The sequence below is a fragment of the Ambystoma mexicanum genome, chromosome 4p (genome assembly GCF_040938575.1).
Source record: "Ambystoma mexicanum isolate Mex_15411 chromosome 4p, UKY_AmexF1_1, whole genome shotgun sequence".
In the NCBI taxonomy this organism is placed as follows: Eukaryota; Metazoa; Chordata; class Amphibia; order Caudata; family Ambystomatidae; genus Ambystoma; species Ambystoma mexicanum.
This window is the reverse complement of record NC_090927.1, coordinates 128462078-128483281: the sequence shown is the minus strand read 5'-3', so window position 1 is coordinate 128483281 and position 21204 is coordinate 128462078. Positions and strand designations below refer to the sequence as shown.

General features: G+C 50.8%; 1 protein-coding gene across 4 annotated transcripts in view; it reads left to right on the top strand.

Moving 5' to 3' along the window:
• DNMT3A (DNA methyltransferase 3 alpha) overlaps positions 1 to 21204 on the top strand; it is a 2439715-nt gene that overhangs the window by 2042650 nt on the left and 375861 nt on the right. For all 4 annotated transcript variants that reach the window (XM_069605556.1, XM_069605557.1, XM_069605559.1 and 1 more), the window contains one exon: positions 19837 to 19927. In XM_069605556.1, the coding sequence (XP_069461657.1) occupies positions 19837 to 19927 (91 nt within the window). The remainder of the gene's footprint in view (positions 1 to 19836; positions 19928 to 21204) is intronic.

Sequence of the window (21204 nt, the reverse complement as noted above, 5' to 3'; positions counted from 1 at the left end):
ATGAGCCTGGCTGCTTAGTCACACCACCAACTTGTGTACTACAGGCCTATATTAAAAGGTGGGTTACCTAATACCAAGAGATAAGTGTTGTGTAGTTCCACACCAGTTGGACTGCACTAATTCTTACCTAACAACGTTTGTTTTAAAAGCTGCTCTAAGCGATAGAAAAAGTATCCTACTCAGGGACATCATTTCACCGAAATGCCAGGGGTAGCGGAAGTGACATCACACGACCCTTGACCTTTGACATCACAGCAAGTGGTGTCATTTGACCCCACCCCAAGTGATATCACAGTAAGTGATGGCACACAACCTTTCACCCCTTGACAAAACAGGAAGTGGCATCACATAGCATTTTTCCTCAGTACACTAAGAAAAATATGGTTACGACATCACTGTAATTTGATATACATTTCATTCAAGAATGGATCATCATATGTAGTGGTAATATCAGCGTGTATAGGCCCATATTACCAAATTACTGTGAATGTAAGCATTTGTGCCAGCCTTGGCTTGTCTGCAGTTACTGTCATCTCGAGGTTCCGGACAAGGCAATACAAACTGTTCCTGCTTGGTGTTGGTATGCTCTGTTAGTCCTGCGCCACAGGATGCAGAAACCTGGCATAGAAGAAAATGGCAATGCATGGTCAGGGTGCGAGGAATGCAGTATGTCTTGGACTCACCCTCTCCTCACCAACAGTATTGCTATTGAAAAGGCACTCCTGGCGAAGCCTCCATCCCGAATGAACTTGTTTCCCAAGGGTTTTTAGCCAGCTGCAGTGCCTGGGGCTGGGTCATTAAACCATAGGCATGGAGCACATACTCCAACTGGAATAATGTCTTACATCAATATTTCTCTGCTTTACGCTTCATCAAAGTAATAGCGTGAGTGTCCGTTTCCTCTAAATAATCTCAGCTCATGTTGAGTACTAATGCTGATTGTTTGGTGTGCAAATGTTGTGCGCACTATGCATAACAAGATACGTGCCTTCAGCCAATATCGACTACATGCAGGTGGTCTTTTCACAAAGGATCTTTTGTGGTGTATCTGTGTCTTGAAAGTACCAAGACTAAGAGGTCACATCACAGAGCCCTCAAGTAGTCCCTTGTCAGGCACAGAATAATCAACCTTTCCTGGCTTTTAGGCTCAAATCATATTGCATTCTGCTATTTGAAATCCTGTATTTATAATAACATTGATTTGCATTTTAATATAGCACTGCATGCCAAAGTTTGAAAGGATGAGGGGTCCCTGTCCTGGGATTTGAACTTGGCCATGTGGAGGCCGACTCCATGTTAGTAGCCAGGACCTAGCCAAGAGCTATACTCTTGCACAATGTGCAAATGAATACAAAATTAAATGCTATAACACAGAATTTCAGAGCACTGCTTCACTATACTTTTATGAAATTGGAAGGAATGGATGAGGTATTAAAGTGAGAAAAGTGGGCGGTGCTTTTGAGAGAGCTTTTGTGGTTTTTAGAATGTTTTTCTACTTCCCATGTAGATTACTGCTGTATGTCAGAAGAGACAATATTGTCGTCTGCCAGTTAAGTGGCCTCGCCCCATGTACCCAAGCACACACATCTGTACACCTATATGTAGACATATGTGTGCAATTTGCATGCATATGTTTGTATTCTTACAGGGTCCACTCTGCCTTTCAACCTTACGCAGTTGATAAAATTAGTATCATTTAGTTGGGTAATAGAAGAGTCTGTTACTTAGAATGCCGTGATGTTTCCAGGACTCAGTGTGATCGAGTGACATGTGTACTCCTTCCTCCAGTGAGCCCCGAGTCTGTAGTGTTGCTATTGGATTGTGACATGGAAGGCCGTGCAGATCGCTGGTTAGATGTCCCGCTCTTCTTTGAGCGCAATTTGAGAGACTCAGATTCTCCAAGTGAATAATATGCATTTCCCCCGTTGTATTACCCCTCGTGCCTGCCATGCTGGATCGTCCTCTGTTCAGACTGTTTCGGGGAGTTAGGTGGCTATCTGTTGTCTTGTGTAATAAGAAAGGTAAACTGGCCCTGGTGTAGGAGGCACTCATTCTTGTTGTGTTTGTGTGAGGGAGGGAGTGTAACCCTGGGGATGTTGCTATAGACACAAACTATGACACCTAAACTGTGCCGCAACCTCAGCCCCATAAACATGTGTATTGTATGTGTGTCCCAGCTTCACAAACAGTTATGCTTCAACTGAGTAGCAGTTTTCTTTTTTTGTTGAGCAATCTGTAAAGACGAATTTAAACATTTTCATTTTTCTTCTGGCGTTTCCTTTTCCACAAGAAACGCAAAGGCACCATCACTGTAGTTTTGTAACCCCATTCTGAACCACGCAGAAAACGACTTGCTCTTAATATTGCAATTTAAAGGCCTACAATAGCGACGTAAATCTGCAAACTTTTTTTGTAGCTCCAAATACAGCCTCTATTGTCCCTCTGGCCTCTGTCCTCCATACAAAAGGTGGGTGTCAATTGGCAAAACAGACAAGCTATAGGAGTCAATCACCACAATCATGCTTACCCGTTACAGTATTTCCTTCAAAGAAAGCCCAAAGAGTCCCACAGTCCACGTTGCCCTGTGGCCACTCCCACCTTTCCCCTCCCCCGTTCATGACGGTGCAAGGGGTAAGACCCACCCCTGTACATGAAGGTGCAAGGGGTAAGTCCCTCGGTCTTACACGTGAGCCGGATACTTACAACTAAAGAAGAGGCAGGTGACGAGAGAAGGGTGGGGGGCGGGGGTAGTCCTTACATTGAATGGCCGACGGCCGTGGGAGCATTACAGAGCCTCTTTGTCTTCCATCTGCCACGCATCGGCATGTAAACTTTTGCGTGTCCCGCGGCAGTGCTGGAAAGTCTCGTAACTCGGGTGCCGACGCAGTTCAGGATGCAGGGCACCGGGAACTTGGAGCTATACATGAGCCTGGCTCTGCCTGCTGGGTGTCTGCTGCCGATAACCGCATTTCTGACATCGGACTAGCTCACAGAGCTTGTGGAGCTTGAGCCAGATACAGCGGCATGCAATGGTTTGCAACAAACAATTTATTTATTTTTTTTAAAACTTTGTTTATTGGCAGAAAGTTAAGACAGGCACAGGACAAGGCACACAGCGCTGAACCAGCGGATCTGTAACATGGACATCAATACAACACAGTATGATACAGTCGGACAGTATCCTCGTGTGTGACAGCCAAGACAGAGACATTACAGTATCAAGTAGTTACGGGGGGTGAGTGGGCAGGGGGTGCTACCTCCACCGCATCGTCTCTATTGTTCAAATAGGTACGGAATGCCGACCACACATTTTTGGGTCGCGATGTGGGTGGCAGGGAACCAATGTAGTCCTCTTCTCGTATTTGTGTCCAAGTAAGGGCTGTGAGCCACATCGCGAGGGTGGGGGGGCTGTGCCGTTTCCAGTTTAGTAATATGCATTTTTTAGCCACAATAGCTCCGACATTCAAAAATTTAGACATTTTCCGTACATTCTCGCCTTCCCAGACCCCGAACAGCAGGGCAAGCGGGTCCAGGTCAACTGGAGATTCCACTATTTCTGAGAGCGCCTCTGCTACCTCCAACCAGAAGGCGCTGATCGCAGGGCACGCCCAGAACATATGGATATGGTCGGCATCAGAAGATTTACACTTTGGGCATGTAACGGACCCTGCCCCCGCAAATCTTGCTACCCTCGTTGGTGTATAATAGAGCCTGTTAAGAAATTTAAACTGGATGCATCGGAATCTGGCACATAGGGACACCCCGCGTGTATTTGCGCACATCTTGGTCCAGAGTCCGTCGGATATCTCCATTTCGAGCTCACTAGCCCAAGCTATACGTGGCTTGAGGGCCCCAGACATTCTCCCACCCAGTTGGCGCTTGTACAGGTTGGATAACACCCCTTTGGAGCCCGCTGAGTTTGCTATGTACTGGAGTTCGGGCGATTCCGGGGGCTCATCCGGATATGAAGGCCATGCGGATCGTACCGCGGCTCGGAGCCTGTAGTACTGTAGCATCTCAAGGGGAGAATCAGTGTGACCTGGACGCCACGTTTGAGGGGTGACAAATTTACCTTCTGGGAAGAGGTCTGCCAGGCACCGATATCCCAGGCCCTCCCAGTGTGTAGCAAGGTGTTGGTCGTGTGTGGGGGAGAGACCAGGGAATTGCCACAGGGGGAGCCACTTGTAATATGGGAGATCAGTCTGCTCAGTATATAGAATAGCGTTCCATGCTCTAATCGTGGTGGTTACTGGGTCTGTATGGGAATCTGTGCGGAGCGAGCGGTGTAACAGTAGGGTCATAATGTTGGTTCCACCTCCAGCCATTTTTTCAAGTTTCACATGCGGAGGCGGATTTTGGAATGTATACCAATGGGAGGCGTGTTGGGCCTGGGCCGCGTGCCAGTACAGTCGTAGGTCAGGAGCCGCGAATCCACCCCTGTCGTATGGAGCTGTCATGTGGTGCCACTTCGTACGGACCGACCCCGGATGCCAGAGAAATTGAGCACATTCGGCATGGAGCCTCGCAAAGTATTGCCTTCCGGGCCAGACAGGGACGTTGGCAAACACATACAGGAGCTTGGGAACCAATGTCATCTTTATCAGGGAGAGTTTGGCTGCCAAGGACAGGGGTAAATGCCGCCACTTGGAGAATTTGGTGACGATAAGCTGAGCCATGGCCTCATAGTTATCCTTCAGGAGGGCACATTTGGATAGCGACAAGTGAACCCCAAGGTACCTGACTCCCTCAGGAGACCAGCGCAGGGGGTATTCGCATGCCGGATGCTGTGTTGTTTTGGTGAGGGGGAAAATTTCAGATTTGGAGTAGTTAATCGTGAACCCGGAAAACGTGCCTATTTTCGTGATGTCCCGAATGATCGGGTTCAGATTAGTGGAGGGGTTTCTGACGTACAGGAGGACGTCGTCCGCGTAGAGTGAGATTAACTCTGGGGCCCCCGTCAACCGGATACCTTTGTTGGAATGCCGCCCTCTGACATGGTCCGCCATGGGTTCAATGGCAAGGGCGAAGAGTAAGGGTGAGAAAGGGCAGCCCTGGCGGGTTCCGCGATGAAGCTTAAAGAGGCGGGAAGGGATAGAGTTTACCAGGACCCTGGCTACCGGGTCTGTGTATAAAAGCTTAATATAAGAGAGCATATTCGGGCCCACACCCATCTTCTTCAGCACCGCCCACAGGTATTGCCAGGAGACCATGTCGAAGGCCTTTTGGGCATCTATGGTCACAGCAACCGCCTCTGCACCCGGGTCGATTCTGGCCATCACATTGAATAGGCGACGGATGTTGAGGGACGTGGATCTGCCAGGTATGAACCCGCTCTGGTCAGGATGCACCATATGGGTCATAAAGGGGAGAAACCTATTTGCTATTATTTTAGCGAAAACTTTCATGTCAGTGTTAATTAGGAATAGGGGTCTGTAGGACCCGCATTCTTCAGGAGGCTTACCCGGTTTGGGGAGGACCGTTATTAAGGCTTCCCTTAAAGAGGGCGGGAGGGCGCGCAGCCGGAGCGCCTCGGACCAGACCCCGAGTAGTACTGGAGCCAGAGCAGCCACATGTTCCTGATAGAACTCAGCGGTGATTCCATCCGGACCAGGTGCCTTATTTTTGGGAAGATCCGATATTACTTGGACTATCTCTTCTAGGGTGAACGGTGCCTCAAGACACTCTCTGGTGTCGTGGGAGATTATCGTCATAGGGATGCTCTCTAGGAGGTCGTCTAGATCTTGGTCAGAGTGGCCAAGCTGGGGCCCATACAGATCGGCATAAAAGGCGGCAAATGTGTCAAGTATGGATTGGTCGGACCAGTGTTTTAGTCCTTGTTCATCCATAATGCAATCAATCCGAGACCTGCCACCCTCCGTTCGCACCAGTCTAGCCAGTGTTCTGCCCGGTCTGTCCCCCTCTCCATAACGACGGGCGGCTATGGGACGGGTATGATATTGCACCTCCCTAGAGGCCTGTGATTCGAATTGCTCCAGCTCCGCCCTGATTTCTGCCAGTATCCCCGGGGAGGGACTGGTCAGGTATCTCTGCTCGAGGGTTTTTAGTTTAGTTTCTGAAGCATTCAGGGCCTGCCTGATGGCCTTCAGGACACCTGCTTCTTTAGAGATGCACATCCCCCGGATGTATACCTTAAATGCCTCCCACCTGACCGCCTCCAAGGTGTCAGCAACCCGGTTGTTCTCAAAGAATGAGGTAATGTCCGCTAATATTTCGGCCTTAAATACAATATCTGAGAGGGCGGAGGATTTGAAACGCCACGCAGGACGCGACGGGCCCACATTACCAGTCTGTATCTGTAGTAGCACCGGGGAGTGATCAGATAGCGTGCGCGGCAGGATCTTAATGTCCAGGGTTCTGCCCACTAACCCGCCCGAGAGCAAAAACAAGTCTATTCGAGAGGAACTATCGTGCACCGAGGAGTAAAACGTATAGTCCCTCTCTTGGGGGTGGAGAGTTCTCCATATATCATGCAGGTTTAGGAATTCCATATGTGCGCGTAGCCGTTCAGCTGCGCGCGAGGTGGTTCTGCGGGTGGTTGTGGTTCTATCTAGGGAATTGTTGAGTATCAGATTAAAGTCTCCCGCCCATACGGTGGGGACGTCCGGATATCTCATGAGGATGGAGGTCACTTTGTCAAAGAACTCGGGGGAATCAGTATTGGGTGCATATACATTGACCAGTATACAATCTTCATGGTTCAATCTACAGTGTAAAATGACGTATCTTCCCTCAGTATCAATGTGGGACGCGTGGAGTGTGAACTGTAAGGATTTATGGATAAGGGTCAGGACCCCCCTAGCCTGGGTTGAGTATTGAGTGTAGTGCCTATTAGAGCCCCAATTGTGCGCTATGTTTGACGATAGATGTTTTAGAGCATGCGTCTCCTGTAGTAGAAGGATCTTAACCCCGTGTCTCTGTGCATAGGCTGTAATCCTGCGAGATTTCGTAAAATTTGTCAGCCCCCGGATATTCCAGGACATCATTTTAACCGCCATGTCTCACACTAGGGAACATTCCGGTGGAAGCCTTTGTCATACGTGTCCCACCTGTGTGCCGCTGTAACATGCGGGCGCCATCCTCCCGAGCCCGCCTCCACTCCCCTGCCATTTTGTGTATAACGTACCCCAACTTCAGCAAGCCCCACCCTCACCGCCCTACTCCAACCAGCAGTGCATGAAACCCCACCCATACATTTCTCGCCTGTGCTCCATCCCCAACTTGGAGACACAGGAGAAGTAGCCCAACAGGGGCCAAAACACAAACATTTAAGATCAAGTAAAATAAGAATTGCAATCGCAGTGGGGGCAGCTGCTGCCGTTCTGCCCACTTGTACTGGCTACTGTTACATTTGGATCATATATGACTGGACATCAGCTAACAAGATAAACAATTTAAACAATTTCAGGGAGCGGATACTGGAGCATTATAGCTTCTATATGCAGCACCCCAGCGGAGGAGAGCCGCAGAAGTGTGACCCCCAACCTCACCGGCAGTGCCACACATCCCCGCACCAAATTGCAGGGTACTAGAACGGTGCGTGCGCTTATGTATGAACGGACCTCATTCGTATTTCTCATGGACAAGTATGGTCGCAGTGCAGTGCTGCCGGGCCACAAGTCGACCGCCGCCATATAAAGAGCGGGAAGACCCCCGGCCCGCCAGTGTGGCTTATAGTGTCTTTGCCACCACAAATACATTGTTCAGTGCGGTAGATCACAGGTTTGGCGGTTGGTCGTCTTCGATGCGCTCCTCCGGCGGGATCTGTGCTTCAATAAATTTGACCGCCTCATCTGGGACCGTGAAAAAGTAGTGTTTATTGTGGTGGGTGAATTTTAGGCGGGCCGGGAAGAGCATTGCATATTCTATCTTTCGCTCCCTTAGCAGTTTCTTTACACCATTGAATTGTCGCCTCTCCGCCTGGACCGCCATTGAAAAATCCGGGAATATTCTGATGATTTGAGAGTCCATCCTAAGTTCACCCTTTTCTCTGGCCAAACGGAGGACAAGGTCTCTGTCCTTATAGCTCAAAAGTTTTGCTATGATCGGTCTCGGGAAATCACCGGGTTTAGGGCGAGGTGCCAGGGAGCGATGTGCCCTTTCCACAGTGAAGAAGGGAGATAATGGCGGGTCACCGAGGAGGTCTTTAAGCAGTTGTTCGACCGCCGTTTCCATGCGGCCCCTCAATGCCGATTCGGGAACTCCAACTATGCGGAGATTGTTCCTCCGGGACCGTGATTCTAAGTCGTCACACTTAGCTTTTACCTGCTTCATGTCCCTGACCAGTTCCGAGACCGTGTTTTGCAAGGTATGGACATTGTCCTCAGCAGACCCGATTCTCTGCTCAGTCTCAGCAATTCTAGACCCATGTTGATCAATCTTCACTCTCATTGAGGCCACATTTGCGTTAATGTAGTCCAGTTTTTCGTGAACCGCTGCAAAGTTCTTGGCCATGGATTATATCATTATAGTAAGGTCAGCTCGATTGGACTCCGACACACCCTCATCCTCCTCGTGCAGCGCCGTAGTCGAAGCATGGTCCGCCCTGGGCGCTGACTTGGTGAATTTGTCCATGGCGCCAGGTTTACCACTGGGTTTTGATTTACTGGGCATCCCAGCGGCGGGAGGGGTGCCCGCTCAGGTATAGTGGCGTTTGCAGGATGGGTCCTCACAGTAGCCAACCCCCAGTAGCGGCTCCTGCAACGGTCAATGCGTACCCCGGATGCTCTAGTGGGCCGTGGCGTTAATAAATACGGCCCGGGTATGGTGGCACCTGCGTAGTGGATCCTCGCAAAAGTCCGTGGGGCCCCAGGAGGTGAAGATGTAGCCCAAATGCAGAGGCGGCTCATAGAGTTGTCAAGTGGAGGAGGGGTACACACCTATGGCACTATATGTAATTACCCAGCCAGCCGACCCAGGCCGTTCACATGCAGCGCCGGGGGACCAGACGGCGCTGATCCGGCGCGAACACCCACCTCCAGCACGTCGGGGCCGCAGTCCGCCCGTATCCTCAAGCGATGGGAGCAGGAGCAGTCGTTGGGCACCAGCACGGCCCCAGGAGGCCACGGCCCCAGGCGGCCGCAGAGGCCAGGCCGCGCCCAGACAGCCGCACAGGCGATCCGGCGCCGCCGCCCAGAGGCGGTCCGGATGTAGGCCCCGGCGAGGCTCCGCCGCCTCCGGGGGAAGGCGAAGCAGAGGGGCACGGCCCCACGCCGCTGGGATCAGTGCAAGGGCTGCGCCGCACCGCCCGGGCCAGCGATGCTCGCGGTGTCAGCGGCGCAGTCCACGGATCAGTCGGCAGGGGGGATCGATGGCGAGGAGGCCCCCCGGGAGCCGGGCGCACACCACGCAGGGCCCGCTCCAAGCGGGTGATCAGAGGCCCCAGGCGCGGCCGGGGCGGCAGCGAGCCGCGGATCTCGCAGCGCGAGGGATCGGGCAGCGGGCGCATCCAGGGGGGGGGTCCGCTCGGACGCGGGTAGAGCAGGGAGGCCCCTGGGCCAGCGGGGGAGAGACGTCAGGAGGCCGCGGGCCGACGTCTCCGGGGCCGGGAAGGAGGCCACGACGCCCCCCAAGGGCAAGGGTCCGTATCTTCGTCCGCCAGCAACGATTTCACCCCAAACTTCAGCCAGGTGTGTAGGGAGACAGGGGGGCAAGAATCGTGCAAGTCTCGTGGGTGTGCTTAGCCGTATTGCGCCGATGTCCGATGGATTGTAGTGGGCAGAGACGGAGCTCAAGGGCTAGGCAGCCATTTCCTTTGGCTGCTCAACAGCGCCCCCCACAAACAATTAATTTAAAAGCGCAAGCTCCACTGGGTCGCAAAAATGATGCCAGGGGCAGCAGGGGAGACAGCAGAGGTCGCAGCTGCGACCCCTGCCATCCCCCAAATGACGTCCCTGATTTTACTTACCTGCAAAATCCTTGGAAGTCTTCTGGAACTTTTTTCATCATCACAAGAACTCTTCATGCCATTGTCCCCTCTCCTAGAACAAACTTTGTGACTTTTGGGCACAAGGCCCCATTCAACATAGGGATTGCACTTATGAAGTTAGGGTCCTCATTCTTGTGAACTGGTTTTCCTTACTGCATAATGAGTTACCTTCTTTTCTGGTGTTTAAGTGAATTGTATGCATTTCTACAAACCAAAGGTGACTGCATGTTTATATTTGAGTGTTGTGTCATAGTATTAACTGCTTGATTAATTTTACTCTTACGTCCCATACCCTTTCCTCCATACTGTATGGGCGTCCCTTCCAAGGGACCGGAGACGGAACCTTTTTCACCAGAAAAACTTCTTCCCTTTTAAATTTAGAGGAGCGTGGGGGCACGGGCCAGGGAACATGCGCTTCCCTGAATCCGCCCTCCGGCGCCACACCCCAGTCCCCTTTCCCATGACGACGGGAACAGGCCGAATTCACCAGCGCTCCTGGGTTTGGCTTCGGCCATGTAATTCCATGCGCAGATGCTTCTTCTTTGTCTTGTTTGTCATTCAGATACTTGGTCCTCAGGCGTCATGCTCCTCCCCGGCGCATGTTGACATCTCCAGGGTTCAGCAGGTGTCCATCCTGCAACGGGCTCTTCCCAACTTCAGACCCCCACACACTCTGCCTACGTTGCCTTGGCCCAGACCACGCTTGGCAATCATGTTCGGCGTGTGACTTGCTGTCCTCGAAGGTGCTGAAGAACTGACTAGCCAGGTGGAGGGAGCTCTTCCAGAAGTCGCCTCCAGGGGATCATTGTCATATACGGCAGTCATTGGTGGCTGTGGCATAGATGGAAACTAGGTCGCCATTAGTCTGTGCTACCAGGTTGTTTCCAACGTTCCGTTGCCGGTCTAGTTCTTTTCCAACATGGCTGCCACCGGGAGGATCTTAGCTGTAGCCCTCCAGGTGGTCGGCGATTTCCAACCGCTGATTCTTCAGACTCTCTTTGTGGTCATACACTGTTTTCCCTTTCCGTTCCGGTATTCGGAACTCTATCTTTCCTGTTTTCCTTTTTGTGGCTCTCAACGCCCTCCGTTTGCACTTGTCTCTCTCTTCGCCCAGTAATTTTCCTCTTGCGCTCCTCCCTAGCTTCTTCCTTTCTGTCCTTCCAGCAGTGCCCTCTCTTCTCTGGTTCGCCAGTTCCTGTTTTTCTTGGCTTCCTCCCTTTCCTGCCCTTATTATTTCTCTCGGCATTCTCCCAGCTTGCTCTCTGTATTTTTCCTCTTCTTTATCTGCTTTTCCTTACCTGTTTTGGAGCTGTGGTTTCTCCATCTCCCGCTGCACCGGCTACCCGGCACCTCATCGGTTTACTGTATCGGAACTCCGAACATTCACTGCATTTTCAACTCCTACTGTTGTTCTTGGAAGACTTTGCATATTGCCAACACAATACCACTGAGCAGGTTTTTTTTGTGCTTTCAAAGCTTTTTCTCCGTAATCTCCCTCTTCGAGAGAGGAGTCACAGGACTGTTGTTATACCAACAGGAATTGTGGCTTCCTCTCAAGGTCGGAACCCTCTCCACAAGAAAGAAAGACTACAGATTCAGACGATGTCTGCCCTTAAACAACTCTACCACAAGTTGCATAGGTGAGTGGGAGGAGGTGGACCTACAGAGCGGGGAGGAAAGACTTACCATTGACAATCTCAAGAAGTTTGTGAACCATCGTCCCAGGTCCAAGGTAGGGCCGATATTTTCCAGCACACCTCACAAGGGAGACTTCTTCCCAGGGAATCTTCCGCGCAGGAGGGACCGCTCAGGTCCTTCCACTGGCAGTTACACCGAGGCTGTTTCAGCTACCGGCATTCGGGTCGAGGGGTCCTTGGATCCTCCCGGACGCCGTGTCGAGGGACCGGAAGGTTCTTGTACCGGGTCTACACCTGAGGGGCTACGCCCTGACACCAGCAAGCCGTCCGAGGGGCTATGCCCTAATACCGGTATTACGTCCGAGAGGGCGCCTATACACAGCTCTACCGACCCCCGGGTCGAGGGGTTCACTCCTACCGGGCCGAGGCCCGAGGAGCAGGGCAGATCTCGTGATCCACACACAAGTGTCTTGGATGAGGCCAGACCCAGCGGGCTGGGCAACACATTGAAGGCACGTGGCAGGCAGCTCGACAAAATGGCCTCCGCGCCAGACAGGAACACCCATCTGACACCATTCCACGAATTCGGCGAAGCAAGAATGTCAAGGTGGGACTGTTCGCAACCTGGTACGTGGCCTACAGTCTACCCTTCAAATGCGCAGGGCAACTTTCCCATGCGTCCATACGGACTGGGTACGCAGTGGCTCCAGCAGTCCCCCGTTACCCTGTCGGGACACCCTGCCACCTATTCGGCCAGTGAGGAGAGGCTCTTCGATAAATTCCTCGGCCTCATGAGGTCTCCTCAGATGGGGGTTTCATCAAGGACGCAGTCAGGGAAGTCCTCACCGCAATGCTAGTGGCACCACAGACTCCTCCATCTGGCTCCCTGACCCTGGTGCAGCCGCCTCCTCCTGCTACACAGCCAACTCCGCAACCTCCGCTGCCTCCTCAGCCTCTGGCTGCGGTCTCAGTACCCCAGCATCCGGTGCCATCTATTCCTCCTCCTCCTCCTCCTCCACAGGATCCTCCGGATCAGCAGGAAGCAGACAAGGAGGAGGATCCGGACACGCCATCCTCAGCCAGGGCCTTCCACGAACGTCTTGCTGGCCAGGCGGAGTACCTAGTCCTCCCTCGACCAGAGGTCGAACAGTTGGCAGAGGGGGTTCTGGCCGAAGTCCTCACAAGATTCCCCTCTGCCAACACAGGGATTCCACTGCAAACTGATGTAGTCTCCCTGGCCAAGAAGGGTTGGCTCAAGCCCCACTCCATCCAGCCAGTCAGCTGACGCCTGGACGCCAAGTACAGACAGATGGAGGGGGACACACTCTTGGTGATCGCTGCAGTATCACTTTACCCTGAGCCTCTGTCCTCCTCAGCCTCCTCCTCCTCTGTGGCGCTGCTAGGCAAGGAGAAGATCTTGGAGGCTTACGGCACAAAGATCTACTCCTCCCACCATCAGGCCAACGCTGGCTGCTGCCAACCAACGGTTATGGCGGGAAGTTGCGGACTTTCTCCCGGAACTTCCCTCCAGTGCCAATCACGCTTCAAGGCCGGGCTAGCGGAGGCCAAGCTTGTGGCGCATGACCTCATGGAATCCACAGTGGCTCATCGATACCTCGGGCCGGGCCATCTGCATTGCCACGGACATGAGGCGCACAGCCTGGCTCTGGGCTACGAAGTTCAACCCGGACGTCCAGGAGCGCATTCTAGATCTATCGTTCGAGGGGGGGGGGGGGGTTCTTCCACACCTCTACAGATGAAGAGCTGGAAAGAAAGAACCGCTCACAAACGGCAAAGTCTTTGTCCATTATTACAAAGTCCACACCAAAATCTTACACCCAATCTCAGCAACGCTCAGAGAAGGGTCATACATATGGAGGGTTCCGCAGCTTCCAGGAACACAGATCCAGGCAGCCGGACCGCTCGCCTTCTCAAAGCCCGCGCAAACAACAAAAGGGGGGGGTGGGTAAGGGCTTTTTTTCAGTCCCCGTCCCCGTCCTCAGCCTCTGCCTCCAAAGGAAAAAAGGCATGACACGCCTCTAGGGGTCCACGTGTCTCTGGTGGGGGGCAGGCTTGCCCTCCATGCACTTTTCTGGCACCAGAATTTTGCGTACCCCTGGATCCTATCCGTAGTATCCACGGGGTACCCACTACCCATCCCATCCCAGACTCTCCTCCCCTCTCACAGGTTGGGACAGCAACTCTTTTGGAGGAGATCCGGTTGGTCATAGAGAGCCAGGCAGTGGAGCAAGTTCCAGCCTCCCAGCGAGGTTTTGGCTTCTACTCCAGGATTTTCGCCATTCAGAAGAAAAACCAGGCGGGCCTGAGAGTTGTGCTGGACCTTTTCCACCCTCAACCTCTCCTTACCCCTGCAAAAATTCAAGATGGTTACACCAGCTTTTGTAGCGGAGACATTGTACAAGGGAGACTGGATGTGCTCCCTAGACCTGAAGGACGCTTACCTACACATCCCGATTTGGCAGCCCCATCGTTCTTTTCTACAGTTCAGGATCATGGGCCACCATTTCCAATACAAACAATACAGACTTTGACGTTCCTGGGACTCATTTGGGACACGTGCTGCAAGAAGGTCTTCCTGCCGGAAGACAAGATCTCGGCCATCAAGACAGTCACCGTCCACTTCCTCAGCAGAGAGGTGACTTCGGCTTGTGGTATCAACATCTCCTGGGTCCATTAGCAGCGGTCTGCTAGCCGTCCCTCACACGAGTCTAAGGATGAGAAGGATTCAGCTTCACTTCGCGGCCTCATGGAGTCAGGAACGGGGCGCTCAATCAGAAATGATCAACGTTCCTCCATCTCTCCCCACCGAGACCTAACTTGCTGATCCAGGGACTGCAACATACGGACAGGCAAGCCCTTCTGGCCGCATTCTCTGCAGGCTATCATCACCACAGACCACTCGCTCAAGGGCTGGGGAGCCACCCTGGACAATCTCTCGGTCTATGGCACCTGGACTCGATAGCAGCAGGAATACCACATCAACTGGTTGGAGCTGAACGCCATCTGGCTAGCGCCCAGAGCATTCCTACCACTCCTCAAGGGCAAGGTGGTCCTCATCCAGACAGTCAACTCGACCAGCATGTACTACGTCAACAAGCAGGGAGGCACCAGATCCCCTCCTCTGTGCAGACTGGCGATCAGCATGTGGGAATGGGCCTTGGAAAACGACATTTACCTCTTGGCAGTCCACCTCCTGGGGGAAACCAACCTGGAGGCGGACAAGCTCAGCAGGCTGGGAGCGGACAATTACGAGTGGCAGCTAAACGACCTTGTTACTGGCACAACAAGAAGTGCCCCCAGTTCGCATCCTGGCAGGGTCAGGGCCCCGGCTCTCTGGGCGACGCATTTCACCTCCAGTGTACCGGCATGAAGGCCTACACCTTTCCGCCCACTCCTCTGATCCACCGGGTACTTTGCAAGATCAAGGAGTTGCACCGGCTCCGCATCATTCTGATTGCTCCATCAGGCCAGCCAGACCACGGTTTTCGGAGCTCCTCAGCCTCTCGGAGGTGCCCCCGATACACCTCCTGACGGGCCCAGCACATCTTCTGGTGCAGCAGGGGGGCAGGATCATCCACCCTGTGCCAGGGAAACTAGCCCTCACAGCTTGGTACCTGAGCAGGTAACGCTTCGGCACCTTAGCCTCTCACAGGCCAATCTGGAGACCATACAGGGCGCCAGGAGCAAAGCCACCAGGGCCCAGTGCACAAGAGCAAATGGACCAGGTTCTGCCTCTGGGCAGATGCCAAGGGAATTGACCCTTTGGCCTGCAATCTAGACGACGTGCTCTTTTTCTGCGCTCCTCGCTCATTCGGCCGTACAGGTAGACACCTGCCGTACATACCTCGCAGCCATTGGGGTTTACAGGAACTCAGAGGAAGGCATTTTTTCCTACTCCAACCCTATCGTCAAGAAACACCTGACCGGTCTGGCAAGGCTCTACCAGCCCGTCAAGAGACCGCACCCAGTCTGGGACCTGAATATAGTCTTCAGCGCCCTGGCGCACAAACCATTCAAGCCAATGGCGTCCGTGGACATTAGGTTGGTCACCATCAAGACAGCCTTACTAGTCGGTCTTACTTCGGCTCGCAGAGTTAGGGAGATTCAGGCGCTGGTTGCCTCTCAACCATATACCACCTTTCACAGGAACAAGGTAGGCAATGCGGACGCACCCGACATTTCTGCCAAAGGTTCCTTCTGCATTTCACTTGAATGAGGAAATAGTCCTTCCGATGTTGTTTCCCGATCCCAAGGACGAAGCACAGAGTGCTGCACTGCCTGGATGTCAGGCGTGCCCTGAAATTCTACTTGGACAAGACCAAGGGCTTACGCAACTCGGACGCCCTGGTCGTCACTTTCGGCGGCTCGAGGTCAGGCTATCAGGCCTCGAAGGCTTCCATATCCCGCTGGATGGTCTCAGCCATCAAAGAAGCGTACAAGGGCCAGCACAAGCCGCTCACGGCCAACATGCAGGCCCATGCAGTCAAGGCCAAGGCAACGGCCATCGCATTCCAACACCATGTCCCTTGGCAAGTCAGAAGCAGGGCGGCCACTTGGGTCTCTCCCTCGGCTTTTTGCAAGCACAACTGTTTGGATGCCGGCTCTAGATCTGATGTGGCTTTCGGACAGGCGGTTCTCAGGAACCTATTTGCTTAAGGAGGTTCGCCTCTCAACCCTGGGGCTACAATCAGTTGTAATCGCCCATACAGTATGGAAGAAAGGGAACGGGTTACTCACCGTAGTGACTAACGTACTCTTAGTCCATAATCCCTTTTCCTCCATACCTCCCACCATCCTCCCCCCCCTAATAATACTGGTGTCATAAGGCAATGTTAAATCTAATGTCGACGCGTCAATTGGGACTGGGGTGTGGTGCTGGAGGGCGGAGTCAGGGCAGCTCATGCTCCCTGGGCCGTGCCCCCGCACTTCTAAATTTAAAGGGGAAGAAGGTTTCTCTGGTGAAAAAGGTTCCGTCTCCCGTACCTTGGAAGGGACACACATACAGAATGGAGGGAAGGGGACTATGGACTAAGAGTAAGTTGGTCACTACGGTGAGTAACTTATAATTTCTAGTTTGTTTTTGGGCCCTTCATGAATAGAGTATTTTTGTATCATTGTGTATTTATCTGTGTGGAACTCGTTGTGTACCCCTGGCCCCACTCGCCTTTCCTGAGAATAAGCCTTGACCACTCTCCAAGCTTACCTTGATTGGACTTGGCTAGCCCTAGGCTGAAGAAATGACTGCAGGAGCCCTCTTCTTGTCCAACATCCAGCCTGGAAACAAGTCCAAGCCCTTCAATGGTAAGGATCTGCACCATTCAAACAGCCAGTAGTTGTCCAATCAGGTACAACTATTGGTTTCACTCATACCCCACACCCAGGCTTTTTGGCACCACAGATGTGAAGTGGGGCCAGACAGTCTCGCCCCTTTCCTGAACGACACACAAAGGCATCACTAGCCCGGGAAAGCTGCAGCTTTCCCAGGCAAGTGCATGACCTTATATGAGATTTCCTGACAATGCAGGAAGAAGGCCAAACTACAATATGGCCAAAGAACAAGTGAACATCTCATGGTGAGGCCATCTTAGGGCACTGGCTGCGTTTAGTAGACATACATGACTGTGCACACAAGAATTACACACAAATGGTAGAAAAATATCATTGCTGCCACCAGCTTGTCTTTAGGCGCATATAAAAGTAACCAAAAATCCCAAGTGTAAAAGGCAAAGGTGATAAAAAAAGCATCCCTATTAAAAAGTTACAAACGTGTAAAAAGTTAAAAGGGAAACATAGTGTCCCAGTACTGAAAGTCTGAAGGACTGAAAATGAGCAAAAGGCTGGGGAAGTGAAGCTGAAGATTTTACTTCCACAGAACTGGTTAAAAAACAAAGCAAAGGAATTGGGGATCCCTAGAAACTCTGGAGTGAAAGTTGCTCAAAGGGAAATCTGAAGACATGCATTACTTACCATAAAGCATTTCTGATGGTTGTATCTGCTTAGATTCACATGCGCCCACCCTTCCTCCCTGCTCGGATGGAAGGAACATAGACATCTTATTACTTTCTCTCTTTTCTGTACTCACTCACGTTAGTCCTAAGGCTCCAACATGGCAGAAAAAATACAAACAGAGGGACCTCGATACGTGAGGGATTTTGGGTAAACTAGACGTCACTATAGGGATAGTATTACAGACAAGCCTATGTCGACGTCCCCTTTTCGACTTTCGAAAAACAGTGACCACTGGATGTCGGACTATGCGCAGCATGTTAATCTAAGCAGATACAACCATCAGAAATGCTTTTACGGTAAGTAATGCATGTCATTAGGGTTTTGTGATATTTCTACCTGTTGGTTTGTAGTCATTTTCCATAGTAATTTTCCATAGTGATATTTGGGAAACATCCAAAAAGCCTGCCAAACAAATCCGGAAAGGGAGATTTGGCCGAATTTCAGCCCTTTGAAAATTCCAAACGGCCGAAAAGTTCGACCAAATCCCCCATTCAGTGCTATGGGATGCGTTGGTGTCCCCTGCACCCTTGTTCACTATATTGTGAGCAGGGGTTGCGGGGGTGTACCCTGCAGCTGATCTCAAAAGTAATAAAATAAAAGGCAAGAGCCCTGCAGCACCAGTTCCCAATCACGGAAGTGAAAGGGAACAGGCGTTGCAGGGACAAAGCGAGGCGGAGGCTCACAGCAAAGTGTGCTGCCGCAAGGTAAGTGGGTGCCTGGGGGTGGGGGTGGGGGCCAAGTCAGAAATGTATAGGGGAGAAAAGACTGAAGGTTATTTTCAGAAAAATAATCTTCAGTCTTATCTCCCTCGAACATTTGCATCACAGGATTCTAGCCCTGATCCGATATTTGGCCATAAATAAATAACTGTTTTTGTATACATATTGTCTAAGTGTAATTTTTGGCTACAGCTCCCAGAGTGGTCCCAGTTACAATATAGGTTGGCCTTCTATAAATCTATCCATCAAGCCAGAGTATAGAAAACAGGTCCTAACAATGGGTTTGGAGGTAAGGTGGTTGAAAAACCTCCAGCAAAATGTTGAGGGTAATTCCTCCACCTTACCACCCAAAAACTGCCAAATCGGCAGAATTGCCGCCGTAATCCCCATGGGGTTCTATGGACTCCAATAAATGGGAACTAACAGTCTACCACCACTTGTAATCCGAAAGTAATTCTGCCGGACCAAGTGGCGACAACGGTAAATCCCTTGGTGGTATTTCAGTAGATTAACCCCCTAAATACCAAACATTTGATGAGGCCCTAAGCCTTGACCCCTCTGCTAACCCACCTTGATTGAGTTTGGATAAAATATGTCCCTTCCCTCTTCACCGTAACAGGCTGTCCTCCCAAAATACTCCCAGCAAGGTTGATTTGGGAAATCCATTTTAATAGTGGGTGCCAGCTCTTGTCTCCATCACCCACTAGATTGTGTCTTTAATTATTCAGTGTCATAGTGTTCATGGCGGTTTATAGTCATAAAATCGAAAACATTACATTTTTTATTCAAAATGGGGGGGGTTTCCCCCCCCAACCCCCCCTTTTTTTTTTTTTTTTACCTATTTTTTTACATGCGAGAGCCAAAAAATAAATATAAATAAAAAAATAAATCATTCGACTTTTTTTTCGGCATTATGTTTTCGATTTCTTTGACTTTCGACATTTTCTTTTCCGATTTTATGACTGCACACCGTTCATGGCCACCCTTGCAACATCAGTTGCATGCTGTTCGAGCCCAGGTAGCGTTCCTGGCCCCCTTCATTTTATATGCAAAATTGTCACCTGTTGCACCCTACATAATATCTGTGATTCACTAACAGGATTTCTACATAACATAACTTCTAACCACACAAAAGTCTAATATGTAATTGCTATGTACAGATGGGTTGGAATGAATACATTAAACCACAGCACAGCTTCCACATGGGTTATTTGCTGGAATTAGATTTTTTAATTGGGTGCTGCTGTGTGGCGCATTACCCAAACAATGTATTCATGGCATGGACAAGGAAAGACATTGTGCTCAAGGACGTTAGCTTTGTGCATGAGTACACCTGAAGCATACTATAGTAAAAGAAGTAGAAGGTTAAAAAAAATCGATTTTGTGGAATTATTTAGTGCATAAAGAGTATGCAGATTGTGTATAGAGGTTGGTAAATTGCCAGCATGTCTTTTACGATTGCCCTTTTCATTTACACAGGCATATTTCCTCTCTTTCATTGCAGATACAGGACTGGGGACCCTTTGACCTTGTGATTGGAGGGAGCCCTTGTAATGACCTTTCTATTGTCAATCCTGCCCGCAAAGGTCTTTTTGGTATGTTATTTCATCCTCCTTTAAGTTCAGATGTCATATTGTCCTGCTCTCCATTTAAATATGTTTCTAGTAACACTAGAACACGTCTCTACTGTACATTTGGGTATCGTTGTATAGATGTTCTATTACTTATGTCACAGATGACCTCAAAAACACACCAACTCTCGACGGCCATTCTAAAACGCTTTTATAGAAATGGGACTCGCTATGGTCTGTCCCTCTCTACCTCGTCTCCCCAGGGCAGTCTCTCTAGCTCAAGTGTCCCTAAACCCCAAGATGATCACTAGAGATTGGTAACCCCTAATGTCTAATAATTAACTGGCTGGTCGTGATGGGCTAAAGTGAAATGCCTTATTTCACTCTCTCTCTCTCTCCCCTTCCCCTGCATCTGGGACTCTCTCAGTAAATCTAACTTGATCCCCCACAATTCGAAATGTCAAGAAGTGGTGCCTACCTGTCACCCAGTTCTCATTGATCTTCATTGCACACTTGTTTACTTGTTACCCTGACTCCTATCTCTTCTTTCCACTCCTTTTTCTTTCCCTCTCACTTTTTCTCTCTGACCCTCTGATGTCTTTACTCTTCCGCTCTCTACTGCTCATTCCACACTGCTCCACTATTTTCCTTTCTCCACTCTCTACTACTGTCTCCTCTCCCCTGTACCATTCTCCCCTTGTGGTAGGTGTCCTGCCCCAGATTAGAGAAGGTCCCCATCCCCTCTTGACAGGGTCAGATCTCATCCTGTCACACCGAGTGTCTCTATTGTCCACTGAAAGCAAATGAATGATGAATAATTTAGGCACAAACATTTAACATTTATTACATCTTATCTTATCAGCACAGCATTTATAAAGCACAAAGGTTCTAACTTAGACAGGACAATAAGCAAAGAAGGCTAAAATCGCTACGTTTTAAGCGAACGACTGAACAACAAATAATTATCCATAGCCTGAAGGGCATGAGGGAGAGAGTTCCACAATGAGGCAGTGGTCGCTGAAAAAAACGACCTCTAATCCAAGTCAGTTTAAATCGTGAGACCTCAACCAGACAAGCAGCAGCCGACCACAAGGCTCGGCAGGGTATGTAAAACCTGAACTTTGCCTGTAAATAGGCAGCTTCTGAGCCATGCATGGCCCGATGCACTAAGCAAAGTGTTTTAAATTCAATATGCTTTGCAACTGGACGCCAGTGCAACCTGCGCAAATCTGGAGAAACATGGGGACAGCGGGGAGTGATAGTAGCCATTCGAGTCGAATTTACTGCAGAATTTGAAGGGG